The 15,853-nt window shown below is 39.7% G+C and overlaps 1 protein-coding gene across 13 annotated transcripts in view; it reads left to right on the top strand.

Annotated features, from left to right (window-relative positions):
* The window catches only part of AKAP6 (A-kinase anchoring protein 6), a 548,607-nt gene that overhangs the window by 172,763 nt on the left and 359,991 nt on the right, over positions 1-15,853 (top strand). For 11 of the 13 annotated variants that reach the window (XM_021099861.1, XM_021099874.1, XM_021099867.1 and 8 more), the window contains one exon: positions 8,430-8,787. In XM_021099861.1, the coding sequence (XP_020955520.1) occupies positions 8,464-8,787 (324 nt within the window). In that variant the 5' untranslated portion in view covers positions 8,430-8,463. Of the gene's footprint in view, positions 1-3,477; positions 3,865-8,429; positions 8,788-15,853 lie in introns of those variants that run through there. The other 2 variants (XM_021099868.1, XM_021099866.1) reach the window with 2 other exon arrangements.

Here is a 15,853-nt window from a genome sequence, read left to right as displayed (position 1 = left end):
AGGCATTTATTATTTGTTCATTTAATTTTCAGCTTCCAAAAATATTAGGGTTTTTCCTCCCATTCTTGAGTGCATATACTTAAAACAAACCAAACAAACAAATAAAAACCTCAAACCAAAAAACCCTTCATAGCAGTGTTAGTGGGTTTCTGCAGAGAGCAAAATTATATATGTATATATATATTCACTTGGCTATCTCATCCCAGCAATTGCCCAGCATGCTCTCAATTTATTTGTCAACTTTTTATAGAATACTCTTAATACCTGGCAAATAAACACTGAATTAGCAGACACTTCTCTATTGCTTCATTCATAGAGATAACTAATTTAGGCTATAGGATCTTGAAAAGTGACTTTTCTTTTAGGGTTCATTTCCTTTCTACTTTATGTATTGAGGTCACAAAAGCTAAATAGCCTCTTACCCCTTATTGACCAGGGATGGGATCGAGGAGAATCTTTTTACTTCAATCATATCTATTTTTACAGTGTTTGAATTAATATATATTACTTTTAAATTAATTTTTAAAAAATTTAGAACAAGAAAAATAGTGAAAACACTGCATAAAATGATCCTAAAAATTTTCCGCTTCAAATCTACAATGCTTAGGTTTAATGGAGAGCTAAAAGTGGAGAATTCTTTTTATATTTAATGGAGTAGGTAGACAGAGCACAGAACTCATTTAATCACTTTGATCTAAAAGTCAGACTTGTAGTTAGTTCCCCCATCTCAATCCATCTCTCTCTTTTTTCTGGGCTGTAAAGAAGTTTTAAAGGTTATATTTTATATTAATGAAATCTGCCTGGAAAAATGTTGATTCTCTCATAATGCTGATTTCTCATTTCATTTTCTCGATAAGAATTTACATATTGATTTTTCTTTCTCATTCTGGCACACAGCTATAATTCTTTCTCTTCTTTTGCAGTCTTTTTAGAGTTTCTGATGCTTATGAGATTCATTCCAAACTCCACAGCTTGATGTTCACAACCCTCTTATAACATGGCTGCAATTTACCTTGAAGGCTTATCTGTTTCTGGTTCCCCAAGCTCCCAATTCCTCTCAACACTGAATTATTTGCTGATTCTCCCAACTTCTTGGTGTTGAGGTGTCTTTGTCCATGTAGTTCCCCCAGCCTGGAATTCTTTCCCCATCCCCTTCTACTTCTGCCTGTCTTCTAAGTCATACTCATTTTTACAAGGTTATTTCAGATGTTTCCTTCTTCAGTAAAGGTTCTCCCTTATCATTCCTTCATCCATGATTAATTCCTCTTCACTGGGGCTTCACAGGGTTTTCTTTGCCCACATCCTGCCTGTGTAATGGTATCAGTAGGGGTGTGTGTGTGTGTGTGTGTGTGTGCGTGCGCGCGCACATGTGTGTGAGCATGGTACGGAAGGGAGAGTAGAGGGAGCGAAATTGTCCCCATTAACTTATAATTTCCTTGAAATTACCATTGTGGCTGACTATTAACCATGAGGATGCAGGTTCGATCCCTGGCCTTGCTCGTGGGTTAAGGATCCTGTGTTGCCGTTGAGCTTGTGTAGGTCACAGTATTCTGGTATTGCTTGATTCTGGTATTGCTGTGGCTGTGGCATAGGCCAGTGGCTACAGCTCCAATTTAACCCTAGCCTGGGAACTCCCATATGCTGCGGGCGAGGCCCTAAAAAGACACTGCCTTATATAGAGTTGATTCTGCCATAATGTCAGTTAATTTGAAATGACTCTTGTTTCATTTTCTTTGTATTAATAGCATCAACAAAAGTAACAACTGTATAAATTATACATTAGAGTTTTACAAATCCAGTGCTTCCCAAGACATTTTCTTGAAAAACAGAAAGGTGGCTTCCTAATGCTTAAAGGTGATTAGCAACTTGGGGTGGGGGTAAGAAGTGTGAACACTCAGCGTCATTGAGTCCAGATCCATACATTCATGACCATGGGCAACATTCTCAGGTGAGAGATGATGCAGCCAAGTGAATCTCTGAGTGATGCGAACTGACCACTGCAGTGGGGGAAAGAAGGCACGGGAGATGCGATGATGGGCTGAGTCAGTCTGGGTGTCCACGCTGCAGAAGGATCTGAATAATCAGAGGCGGGGGAGGTGGGAGGAGGGGTGGAGTGAGGAAGATGATTGATGAAGTGTGTTCTGGTTGACAGAAGACTCTAAGCTTTGGGGGGAGGGAATTAGCAGTGATGGAGGGGAGACCTGGGAGAGGGTGCATGGATGGTCTCTGTGTGATTAGCAAGATGTCATCAGCCATTTGCCTGGGGAGACAGCCATACACAAAGGTTATGTTTAAGGGGAAAAGAGTAGATGGAAACCGCAGTGATAATACCGAGAAGATCTTTTGAATTTACATGCTGTGTTTGCCCCCCTCGCTGGTCCCCGGTCCCATGCACTTAAAGCTTGAGATTTTTCTTCTCTCTGATATCCACTTGCAGGCTGCTCTGTTATGGCAGGAGGATTAGAAAGTGAGCCTCATCTTGGGTTACCACACTGATCTCACTTGACAGTGTTCCTCCAGCTGAGTGCTGGAAGGCTCTTGGCTGGGAGGAGAAGCGGGCCAAGGAGAAGGAGGAATCAGTGATTATGGAAACTTCCTTGGGAGCATCTTACAAAAGCCATCCTCTCTTTTTTCCCCCTAAGTACAAATTTACTTAATACTTGGTAGGAATTCTTTGGCTCTCCTCTTAAAGAGCTTAAAGCCATTTAACGTTTCCCAACCCTTGACCTCACAGGAGGCCAGGGAGGTAGACAGGCAGCAAGATTTAAAACTAGGTGATGAATTAGAGCCTCATTCATCTGGGTAGACCGCGACATTTCATTAAGCAATTTGTTAAGCTTGTTTTTGTGTTTTCTTTGCAGAGCTCAATTTTAGAGTCCTGGAATCAGATGCAGGGTGCACCTCTTGAGTTCATTTATTTTTCCCTAATGCAATCAAAGCTTGAGAGCTAACTGTAGACAAAAATCAAAACATTCCACTGGAACTTATTTCCCCCTTTCAAAATGCAGTGTCTCCATGAATAGGTTCTGTGAAGTGTGATTATGAAAGGATATGAAAGAAACAAAAATGAAGTGGAAGAAAAAAGGACACTTAGTGATGCCTAGCTTAATTTTCTCTACCTCAGTTTTGTAATATGTACTTTGTAGCAAGCAGATTTGTTAAATTGACTGGAATTATTCTTTAGTTTCTCACTTGTTTTTGAGGAATAAGCAAAGCACAGAAAGACTGAGAGCAAGTATTTAGGCTTGGGGTTGATTTACATGATGATCAGACCACCTCTCAAACTGTACACATGAAGATGCTCTTTTTGTAAAGACCAGTTTCTTCCTAAGGAAAGAGAGAGAGAGCTTGAATGCATTCAGCTCAGATTGGCTTGTCAGCTGGTTGTGTTAATATAGGACTATTAATTTATACATTTATTAATTTATTATGCTTTAGGATTGCTCAGTTTTAGGGTATACGGTCTTAGTTCTTCTGAGTCAGGCCCGGATGTGCTCTGTCCACCCAAATACTCTTTTCCATAGTGATCTTGTTTTGGCAACTGTCTCCTTTTTCTCAGCTCACTTATCACCGCTTGTTTGCAAAAAGCCTGCCTATAACTGTACAAGCCTGGAGCTTATACATTAGCTTTCAAATAGGGACAGCGGAGTAGCCCTCTCTTTGCAAGACATTTAGGCCACTAAGGGTGTATGAAGCTGGTACCCTGCAGACTCGCCAGTGTCCTGCTGGCACGAAGCAGTCCTGATACCGGCCTTTATCTTATTTGGCTATGAGCAGAGAACCCGAGGGGGGAGAGAAGGAGGAGCCAGACATTTAATCCTGAAGGACCTTTAGGGAGAAAAGCATTTACAGTGAGTACAGTCGGTAGGTTTCCGACTTTTCTATTATTTTATTTGAGAGAAAATCAAAAGAGATGGGAGGAAGAAGTGGGCAGCTTTGATGGGTGTGTAGCTGCATTTTTTGCTTCCTAGTTTGGTAGAAGAAACTGCTCCTGATTTACATGTCTTATTTAAGTCAAATGTGTTCTACTAACGACAGGTTTTTGCTCAAAACTTGCAGACTGTCAGGGAGGTAGCAGCACCAGTCCATGTTAGTAAGCAATCACTGTATGTTTCTTCTCTTTCTGTGGGATGATAGAGTGTGGTGAGAAAAGCCTTCCCAGAACTTAAAAAAAAGCTTTAAAATCTTTACTGCTTTTGGCTTTTTCACTTGAAATGTTGAATCTTCTTTGGATTTGTGGAAAGGAAAGGATTTGATCTATGTTATTTTTAACAGCAGCTGGGATAAAGGTGGGATTATCTCTAATACTGGAAAGGTGGCCACAGATAAGCATTTGATGGGGGGAGGAGAAGGGCAGGTCATTGTGTTCCAGAAGGTGGTTAATCACTCCTCTTTTGCAGCTTTGGAGCCAAAGTTGTACCCCGTGGGTGCCTGTATGCACTTCAATCAGTGCTTTCATTTACATCATCAGAAGTTGTTGTCTACTGGCTTTTTTTTTTTTTTTTTTTTAAATTTCTCTGTGATTAGAAAGGAATCTTATTGCAAGAACCCTTGTAAAAGAAAAACTTAGAATAAATGTATAGAGTTGTGTTAAATTTCCTATATTTGCTTGCATTCAAATGAAGTAATTAATTTCATGAGAAAACAAGCTTAAATAGTCGTGATAAAGATAGGAAAAATATCCACAAAGATTATTATTGTAAATCCCTGCAATATGAGGCAGTTTTCCTTTAAAGTATTTAGGTTATCCTGGAAATGAGATGTGATTTTGTGAAAATCAGAAATAAAGATTGCTTATCCATAGGTGGTACATCTAAATATGAACTACTAGAGTTGAAAACTGAATGTTTATAGTAATTATTTTCCATATAAACAGATAATTAATCAATGTTATGCCAATTCCTGGGCTTGCTCTGCTATTGTGACAGTTATGGTATTCCTTCCCCAGAGGCCACGCTACATGTGAAGGAAAGTAAATAAACAGAAGTTGAAATAAAACTTGAGTAAAGCATTGCTTTGCTTCACTTCTCTGGGTTATGGACCTCTTGCTTATAGTCCAATCAGCTAAATATGGGAACATCACATGCAGGTTGAAATTTTGTAGATGCAGGAAAATTTTGCCTTGGCAGCTTGAATATAAGATTTCTTTGACCTTATAACCACATCTGTGTATAACCACATCATCTTAAGATTGATAAATCTTAGATGCAAACTCCCAGAGAGGGAGAATCTCCCATATTCATTCCTCTGAGAAGGATTAGCAACATGTAATGTAGAAATAATGATGGACAAACTGTTTTTACATGGTAATAATTCATTCTTTCCTTCAGGTAGGTCTAATCTATTGCCGCTGTTGGTGTGCTTTGACAAAATGGAGGTCTGTCACTTGGTATCTACATAGTTCTCAGCATAGGCAGGATGCTTCCCATAGCTTAGAAATCTCTGGGTAAATAACCCTATGTAATCACAGCTTCTTATGGTCAAATGGGATCTTATTGATCATTTAGTCCAGTTTTGTCATTTTACAAATGAGGAAACTGAGACCCAGAAATGTGGAGTGTCTTGCTCCAAATCACACAGAACTGCCTGGTATGCAGTCTGCTGGTATATATAGACATGTATAATAGGACATAAATTTCACTGAGCCAATTCTCTTGTATGTGGGATATAGTAGGATATGTATTTCAGAGGAAGTCTTGACTTGATTTAGGGGTTTCAGAGAAAACACAATGACAAAGCATCATTTTTCACTTGTCCAGGGCTCTAAGGCAGGGTTCTGGGGGTGAGTGAGTGTGTGGGTGTTGATGAAACAGTTCATTGAACACTGCTCTGCCATTTCATTTTCTGGTTTGGATAACTCTGCTTTCTTCTTTTCCCTTCCCTTTCTCTCTCTCTCTCTTCCTTCTCCCTCCCTCTCTCTCTCTCTTTCTTTCTTTGTTTCATCTTTTTAGGGCCACACCCAGGCTAGGGGTTGAATCCGACCTATAGCTGCCGGCATAAACCACAGTCAAAGCAACACAGGATCTGAGCTGCATCTGTGACCTATACAAAAGCTCATAGCAACGCCAGATCCCCAACCCACTGAACAAGGCCAGGGATCAAACCCGCATCCTCATGGATGCTAGTTGGGGTTTGTCCTGTTGAGCCACAATGGGAACTCCTGATTAAAAACTTTAAGGTGCTTTGGGAAGTCAGAATCAGAGGCTGAGACTCTAGGGTATGATTTCTTGAGAAATAGTATGGTAGTTCACTCTTCCTAGAGTTTTGTCCCTCCCAGTGAAATTTTGGTATCTTCTAATTGGTTTAAAAAAACAGTCAGGCCTAGTATTATTGATATTTTAAAAACTGTATGCAAGGGTGGTTAAAAATATGGGGCACGTGGGAGTTCCTGTCATGGCTCAGCGGAAACAAATCCAACTAGTATCCATAAGGATGTGAGTTTGATCCCTGGCCTTGCTCAGTGGGTTAAGGACCTGGTGTTGCCATGAGCTGTGGTGTAGGTCACAGACCTGGCTCAGATCCTGTGTTGCTGTGGCTGTGGCACAGGCCAGTAGCTGCAGCTCCAATTCAACCCCTAACCTGGGAACTTCCATATGCCAAACAGTAAAAAGGAAAAAAAAGAAAAAAAAATGTGGCACAGATTTCTCCCTCTTGTGGTCAGGTACAGAAAGGTGTTGCAGCCTAAAAGCATTCTCTAAGGCAGGTACCAAAGAGATAGACTTACCTTATGACATAATATTTTGCTTTTTGCAAATACCTTTGTTTTAAAAAATTCATTTGTCAACCCCTTATCATTTAATTTAAAAATATAAGATGCTCAAGAAATTGGGGAGAGACAGTACACTGCAGCTTTGGAAGACTTTTGAAATAGTATGTCATAAAAACAACTTATTCTTAAGGTTTTTGTCAATTTAACAAGTCTTTTTATTCCTTGCGCCTATTCCTGTATGAAGAGTTACATATTCCTAGTTAAATTGGGAGCTTTCTTGCCTTTTCCCCTCCACTTTTGTAGGTAAAATAATTTTGTTTTTGTTATTAAGTGAATTTTAAGAGTATAAAGAAATACAGGTTACTTTCCGACAGTCAGTCTTAATTTCATATTTTGATCAGCCACCTTTCATCTTTGGGGGACTGGGGCTATTAACTTGAATGTATACAACTAGGAAAAGATTTGAACATATAGAACTAGTAAAAGGAAAAGAAACCTAGTTCCTTGAGTAGAAGTTTCTTCTGAAATTAAAAATAATGTCTATTTAAAATGTTTAATGTAAAAGATTCTAAAGTTGTTACTTTATATCAGACTGGTTACAGGAGAAAGATACATTGCATAGCTAGATCATTGCTAAACTAATCAACTTTATCTTTAAAAGAAACCTTACTTTGTTATGACTTAAGCTTATGTTATTTTTAACATTTGATTAACATTTTAATGTTACATATTTAAGAGGAATTTATTAGACTTGAAATTCCAGAAGTCTCTAAAATTTTCAACATAGCCAAATATTAATGTAAATTGGGTTGAGTTAATTAGATATATTCTAGATGATCTGTGACATACTTTTCAAGAAAGTAAGGTTTAGAATTACTATATGATATCTACTTATTTAACAAACCATAGAAAGGAACATTCTCTCCTGAATTCAGCACAGCATTTTTGTGAATTTGAACATGTTCCCTCTCTCGTTATTTCACGTATCGAATGTATTGGTTATAATAGTCAAAATGATGTTTGGACGCCTGTATTAGTAAACTCAAAATGGTAGTGGCTTAAACAAGATAGAAGTTTATTTTTTTTTCAGTAAAAGAAGTCGAGGGCAGCAGTCCAGGGCTTATGCCGTAGCTCCTCATCATGTGGAGCTCAGGTTCCTACCACCCTGCCCTGCATTCCTCTATCTAGCACACTCAAAGCCATCTCCTGGTCTGAAATGACGACTGGAGCTCTAGCCATCAATGTGGAGTTGGTTACCAGTTAGAAGAAGGGGAAAGCAGAAGGGCAGAAAGGGAGTCCTTTCTAATTGAGTCAGCTCCCTTTAAGCAGCAATCTCAGGTTTTCTCCACAGCAGTTCCTCTTACACTTCATTGGTCAGGACTTAGCCACATGGCCATACCCAGCTGGGATGTGATAGGGAATGTAGTTTTAAATTCTTGGAAGGAATATGCTCAGCTTAAAACCATATTTTGTTATTAAGGATGAGAGGATGGATGTTGGGGTAGGCAACACCACATGGTTTTGTGTTCCTGTTACATGCTGGCTCTTGGGGCTATGTGGTAGAAACTCAAAACACTTCTTTCTGTTTTTGTTATGAGCTATGGTTTCTTAATTTAGAAATCTGGCTTAATTTAGAAATCCTGTTTCTTCTGTGAAGTATCATTTCTTTATTTGGCAATCTTGCCTGACTCTTGCTTTCTTCTTTCCTCTTGCCTTTCAGCTGTTTTGGAAAGAAGTAAGGTTTAGACTTCTCCATGTTAACCATGAGCGTGACACTTTCCCCCCTGAGGTCACAGGACCTGGATCCCATGGCTACTGATGCTTCACCCATGGCCATCAACTTGACACCCACAGTGGAGCAGGTTGAGGGGGAAGAGGTCATGAAGGACATGGATTCTGACCAGCAGTATGAAAAGCCACCCCCGCTGCACACAGGGGCTGACTGGAAGATTGTCCTCCACTTACCTGAGATCGAGACCTGGCTCCGGATGACCTCAGAAAGGGTCCGGGACCTAACCTATTCAGTCCAGCAGGACTCAGACAGCAAGCATGTGGATGTGCATCTCGTTCAACTAAAGGTAAGGAAAGCCTCTGAGCCCAGGTACATTGCAGACAGAAATCCAAAGGCAGCTGTGGCACCTAGAGCCTGAGTTCCAAAATTCTCAATGAAGAACACCTAGGAAGGAAGATAGAATTAGAGGTTCAAGACCATTAACCTTGCAGAGGAACATGGACAAAATTATTTCTTTCTTGGTTTTACTTTGTGGGCTGAATATCTAGAATAAAACTGACCTTAGGGGATAATGTAGAGAAGTGAGGGAAGAAAAGGAGGGATTTTTTTTTTTTTTTTTTTTGCGCATGTCATAGAAATCAGTAGTAAAGAAAGTATTGCAAAAGGTTTAATAAAGACCCTTGCAGAAAAAAAAAAAAAAAATCAGACTTAGCGGTGACTGAGAATGTGTGTGTAATTATTATCTTATGATGATGTTGATACACCTTTGTGGCAAACAGTGGATTCTGGCAAGATTGTTCTCCTTTTAGCATGAGTCCTTTCATCCAGGTACAATGCATCATGCAGATCAGAGGTGCTTTTATAACAACTCATCTAAAGTTCAGACATTTAAAAAATGTCCATGGCTTCTGGAGCTCTTATGTTGCCTTCAGGATGGATTAGCAATGGGATCCTGCTGTGTAGCACTGGGAACTCTGTCTAGTCAATTATGATGGAACACGTAATGTGAGAAAAAAGAATGTATACACGTATGTGTAACTGGGTCACCATGCTGTACAGTAGAAAAAATATATATATATATAAATAAATGATTTAAAAAAAAAAGGCCTGGGAGTTCCCGTCGTGGCACAGTGGTTCACGAATCCGACTAGGAACCATGAGGTTGTGGGTTCCAATGCCTGTCCTTGCTCAGTGGGTTAAAGATCTGGCGTTGCTGTGAGCTGTGGTGTAGGTTGCAGACGCGGCTTGGATCCGGCGTTGCTGTGGCTCTGGCGTAGGCCGGCGGCTACGGCTCCAATTCGACCCCTAGCCTGGGAACCTCCATATGCCGCAGGAGTGGCCCTAGAAAAAGACAAAAAAAAAAAAAAAAAAAGGCCTGACTGATAATAACGAAACGAAAGTGCTAGGAAAGAGTCCTATTAATAGAGATTTTGGCCTTGGAACCCCAAAATATGGTGAGTTTCGCCTTTCAGTAGCCATTCCTCTCTTCTGTTTTCCTGAGGGAAATACATGCTCAGGTCAGTGACCAGCAAAGCAAGGCAGGTTTATAACCAATCAAGGCATTGGCCCTAAACCCTGGTGTAAATTTCTAGTCAGTTAGATGAGATACTAAGGAGAATTCCTCTACCTAATCTGGTTCATACTAAATGATCTGAAACTATAGATTCCAATGAAATGTTAGGTTAGTTCTTGCCTCACAGCTTTTCCTATTCCCTCTAGCTAGAAACGCTTCCTCTAGCCTTGCCTGGCAGATTCTGGATCCTCATCAAGCAGTTAGCTGGAGGCACAGCCAAGTACTGATATCTGGAGGCACAAACCTGAGAGAGGGTTGAGCAGGGATTGGGAGTGAGGCAGGGCCTGTGCTATGTTTGGTGAAAGACAAGCACAAAAAAAAGTAGCTGCCTTTACCTAACTTGTCTACATGCCTTGTCTTAGACTCCCCTTCACAGTGCTAGCTCTGTATCTTGTCATCATAGTCTCGTCTACCTTTGTGTCATTGTATAACTTGAAAGAAGCAGTTGAGAAAAGCTTTTGGAAAACGCTCAGGGTAGGCTCACCCTCTGGTTTTATATTAAATATCCCTTTCTCAAAGAAGCTATTCCTGATAACTATTCTTAGAAAAATTCATCTCCTCCACTAGCAATGATCTAGTCCATTACTCTGCTTATTTTTGGTAATGGTTCTTATCACTAGCTTCAGTTTCCTTATTTATTGATTTGTATCAGCTCTAAGAACCTCAACTCTCCAGTATCCCTGTTCCCCAAGGCAAGGGCCAGGTATTTGGTGGGAGCTCAGTTCACATCTGTAGTTGGATAGATAAGTCCAAATCTGTGTGGTCAGTGCCTTCTCTCCCCATAGGCAGGCTGGCACCAGAAGTCACAGGAGGAAGCCTGCTGGTGAGGATTGAATTAGGACAATGGCATTGGATGGATCAGGCCTCACTGCTCTGGGACATCACTCTCCCATTAGGGAGGGTCTGAGAGGGATTCAGAAACTTCGGAGATTTTGTCTGGGAAGTCTGTGTGGAAGAGTCTATTTTTTCTGTAGGTAGCTGTGACAATCTTTCTTTTGTCTCCTTGTTTGATTCTTTCTTTGGTAAGGATTTTGGTCAATAAGCTAGAGGACCCAGAACCACTCTTTTTCTTTACGGATAACTTTGCTTATCTTCTGGTTGTTGAGCTGATCTTAAAGTTAATTTATCAGAGACTACTTTTTTTTTTTTTTTTTTTTTTGCCACGCCCTCAGTGTGGAAGTTCCCAGGCCAGGGATCCAACCCACAACCAAAGCCGCTGCAGTGATAATGCCCAATCCTTTACCCACTGCACCACAGGAGAAGTCCCTATCAGAGACTGTTCTTATCAAGCTTATTTCCAAGTTCTTAGACAAGAATTTTTATTGTAAATCCCAGGATGAACCACAAACCGCTATTATAAAGTTCCCAAAATGGGGAGGGGTGATTGTTCTAGAGGGTGAATAAAAACATCTAAACTTAATACTGAAAAATGGAAAAGTGCAATATATTATACTATGTAGCTTTTTCCATTGTTTTTTAAACACATGTAATCCCCATATTTTACTTCTTAGCTTCCAGTTATTCTTTAGGAAGAAGTATGAGAAACCAGCTTAACCATTTTTAGAAACTCTCCCTCATCCTTTGGATTCAGAGGCTGTGTCATTCAGGGAAACAAGACCAAGAACCTTAAAAGAATTTGATTTTAACTGAGACTTCTAGTCTAGCTGAATGTATTTGTGTTCTAAATAGGCAAATTAGTCACCTCTGCTTCCTAATTAACAGTCTTCTTAGAAAGAATATTATTTGTATCCCTGGAGACATGATAGCAGAAAGAGGCAAGGCTTAGACTAAAACATGTGGCTGAATGACAAATAGAAGTCTTGAAATGACTGCTGGAATCAGCTGTCCCAAATAACCCACTTGAGATAAACTCGACTCTCCAGGTGAAATCTGTATCTGTATCTTTGATATGGGCCTGATTCTCAAAGTTACAGCATTGAGCAGAGACTCTGTTTACAGGATGTTCTAACTAGGCTGTACCCAGACTGAGAGGTGCCTGACATCTGGAGTTAACCAGATACCCTCTATTCACATGGGGTCTGGAGGGCTTGCTGGAAAAAGGCTTGAATCCTCTCTGCTGTTGGGGCTGTCACATCAGATGTGCCTGACAGACTGAAGGTGATAGAAGTCTTGAGAAGGTGGGGCTCTTGGAAGAGGATTCACCTTCATCATGGGGCAAGGTGCCTACCCCTGAGCAGAAGGGAAAGGTATAATGTGTTCCCGGCCCTGGAGCCCGTCCTGAGCAGCCTCTTGGACAGCGTGGGTACCTAGTGAAGGGAAGGGCTGTGGGTGTACCTTAGTGGACTCAGTTGACTCTGTGCCTGGGCTTCTCCTCTCCCCTTGTTCCACAGGTGTAGGAGGAAAGAATGTTCTGTTTCTCCACTGCTGGAGCATAACAAGCTCTGCCTGCAGGGGTGGAGGTTGTATCGAAGTGGCAGCTGTGGAGTCTAGGGTCTGCTGGCTGTGACAGTGAGCAACACCCAGAACTGATTCTCAAGTACACCTAAAACTCACCCTAGGAGTTTCAGAAATTCATAAAGGAAACTCTGAGTAGAGCTAAGGTTCTGACATCAATAGTTTGTGACTTGAAGGATCTAATCTTAATAAACCATGTGTTAAAGCCTTAAACATTCAATTTATAACATCTTTGAGTGGTGTTCAATTTCCAACATATCTTAAGTTTTATAAATGCCAGTTTAAGATTGGAGGCAAAATAATCTATTTTTTTTTGGGGGGGGGGAGTAAGTATTTTCATTTTGCTCTGTAGATGGCTATTTTTTAAGAAGTAGGTCTCAGAGCATTAGTGGTTGTGAAATCAATTTGATGAACTAAAGAGCTAAATATAATGAAGTAGAATTATGTGAAGTAGGATAATACTATTTTGTGAAACTTAGTTATAGGTATACACTTGGTCATGATGTAAAATTTATGTTTCTCTAAGTCAAGGCCAGAGCAATTTGATAGCTAGTGCTTTAGACCACTCTCAACTTTTCTCACCATCTTTGATATGTACTTTAATTTTGGAACATATTATGCGGGTAAATAGAACCTGCTGCCAATATTTGCAACATTGTTTTTGTTGTTGTGTTTATATGGAATCATGTGGCACACCCATGCCCCTCACCCCAAAGTATATACTAAATCCCAGAAAACTGGAAAATCAAGCTGATTTCTGTTGGTGTATATGAGGATGTTAATTTTTTTTATTTTCCCAAAGCCCAGATTTGTAGCTGGAATCTCTTTTTTTGGCTGATATGTCTTCCTCAGAGGTATCCTCTCAGGGAATCTGAATACTAGTCATCAAGGGTCCTGAGAATATGGTTACAGTATGATGATTAACAGTGGAAAAGTTTTTCCTATCCTTAATGTCTAGGTTGTATAAGGATATTTGAGTTATCATTGATCAATAAAAGTGGATGAAATAAAAAAAATATTTAATGTTCAGAAGGCTAATTTTAGATATGACCCAATTATATGGAAAAATCAGTCTTAATTATGGAGTAATTATCTCTCCACCCCCTACACAAATGCTCCAAGTTCTCAATAAATACTTTTTGATTGTTGAATGATTAATATATCTTCATTATGATTTTGGGAGATGATTTAAAAGTCTCTGGTCTAGTACATGTTTTATAATACATGTCAATACTTTGGGTTAAGACTTGGGAAAGGTGACATGGACAAAATAACTTTGGCAATTTCTGACACACATTATGGGAGATCTTTGGGTATGCAAGAATCTTAGCCACATGCACTTAAGATATTTAGAGCTTGGGATGGGAGCGTTAATTGTCGAGGTGCCCAGTAAGTCTACTAGATTGTAGACTTCTAGCTGGTATAATTTTGAATTAGCACTAATAAGCATGGAAAAATGAGGATTATCATAGACTTCACAGTTTGAAGGAAACCTTGAAAACAGGGTTTAGAGAAAAGTAATAAATATGAAGGGGTTTGAAAATGAGTCTAATGACAAAAGACTGAAGAAATCAGCATTTTGATTAGAGAAGTATTATTAGAATTCATTGCTTAAAAATGCTTTTAGAATAATGTCAGCGTGAACTGTCACTGAACAACAGTATCCATCAGTTTCTTATGGTCTCATTGAGTTGGATTTTTGTAGGGGCAACCCCCAGAGGTAGGATATGAGCTGATACTTCTTTGCCCAGAGCATGTTTAGTTCAATAGCATTCATCAAATGCCTGATAATGTTCCAGGAGTTTTCCTTACAGTATTTTATTTAATCCTCACCTTAATCCCCTAGTAGAGATGAAGAAATTAAGGTTTAGAAGTGTTGATCAACAGCTTGGGAGTCAAACTATGCCTTTTGAGCTTCAAGTCTAGCATTCTTTCTACTTTAGTGCAGTGTCCTCACACCCTTGTATAGGTGTGAGAAATTTTATTGGCTATAAAATATAAGATAATAGTTCTGGTTTTCTTACACTAGACAGTTAAAATGAATGTATGTGAGAGTGGGGGTTCATTTTTTTTTCTTCAATTAAGATCCAATGTATGTGTATTTCTCAAATAGGAATGTGAGATTTTGAAAGTGAGGACATAAAAGGAATCCTGAGGTCACTTTGAGTAGAGTGTTCACAGTACCTGAACTAGAAAGAGAACTTTTTTTCTTTCTTCATTATTTGCTACTACCTTGCCCACTCTCCCTACTTCAAAATTTTACGTCTCAAAAGAGGGAAACATGTGATCTAATGAAAATGAAATGGTACTCAGGTGTGAACTACTAGTATCTTAATATGGAAGTGGGAGGAGCAAGAGACAAACATCTTTAATGAAAAACGTTAAGAAATCACTTGATTTCCAGGTACAGCATGCGTAGAGACAGTGGTTCTCATCCTTGGCTCCACAGTAGAATCTCCTGAGAAGCTTTAAAAAGCCTATTTCTCAGGCCTTGTTGTAGATCAGCTACATCAGAATCTGGGTTGGGACCTAGTCATCAGTACTTCTAAAGACTCCTCAGGTGATCCAACGCTCAGCTTGAGCTGACAACCCCCAGAAGGGGACATTTTTGAGCACAGGGCTTCTGGATAGTCTTGCTTATTCCATGTGTTCTTCCTTTCCTCCCAAAATGACAGCCGGGATTTAAAATTACTTATTCAAGAGCAAAGATTCCTACATGACTCTTTTGAACTTTTTCAGTTTCTCAAGTGACCTCATAAAGAACTAAAAACAATTGGGGAGAGGGAGTAAGTCCATGCCAGACACCAGCCTCTATGCTTTATGTATACTATCTTATGTTACTCTCTTAAATTTTTTACATAACAAAAGAAAAGTTAAATCCAAATAAAGTAAATGTTTCTTACTTAATTGTTACAACAACTTTTGAACTAGAAATTATTTTACAGAGAGGTCCAGGCTCAGGGCTGCCCACCTATAGTAGTGCAGGTTATATATGACTGGCACCATTTGAGGTTGTGCAGTTTACCTGCACAGTTTTCTGAGGCTGCCTTGTATAGACCTAGAAGATAGCTTGAGCAAGGGATGCTTTGAATATGAAAGGCAGAAGGGCCTTTTCTCTTGGAGCCAAGGCATGAGGAATGATGTACATTATTGAGCTTAGTGGAGACACATTTTGAAGGACCACAAATATTTTGAATGCCTCAGAGGAATCTGAGCTTGATCCAGTGGTCCTAAAACATCTACAAACATAGGAATAACTTGGTAAAATCCTGGGTCTTAGCATAAGTTTGCAGGTATGTACATGGTAACCTGGGAAGGGAAGAGATATGAGACACTTAGGAGAATATTCAGTTCCTGACATAGAGTGGCTGGTCTTGGATGGTGGAAGTGGGAAGCAAGAAAAAGTCCATCAGACCAGGTGGCT

Source organism: Sus scrofa, chromosome 7 (genome assembly GCF_000003025.6).
Source record: "Sus scrofa isolate TJ Tabasco breed Duroc chromosome 7, Sscrofa11.1, whole genome shotgun sequence".
In the NCBI taxonomy this organism is placed as follows: domain Eukaryota; kingdom Metazoa; phylum Chordata; class Mammalia; order Artiodactyla; family Suidae; genus Sus; species Sus scrofa.
This window is presented reverse-complemented; position numbering and strand designations above follow the sequence as displayed.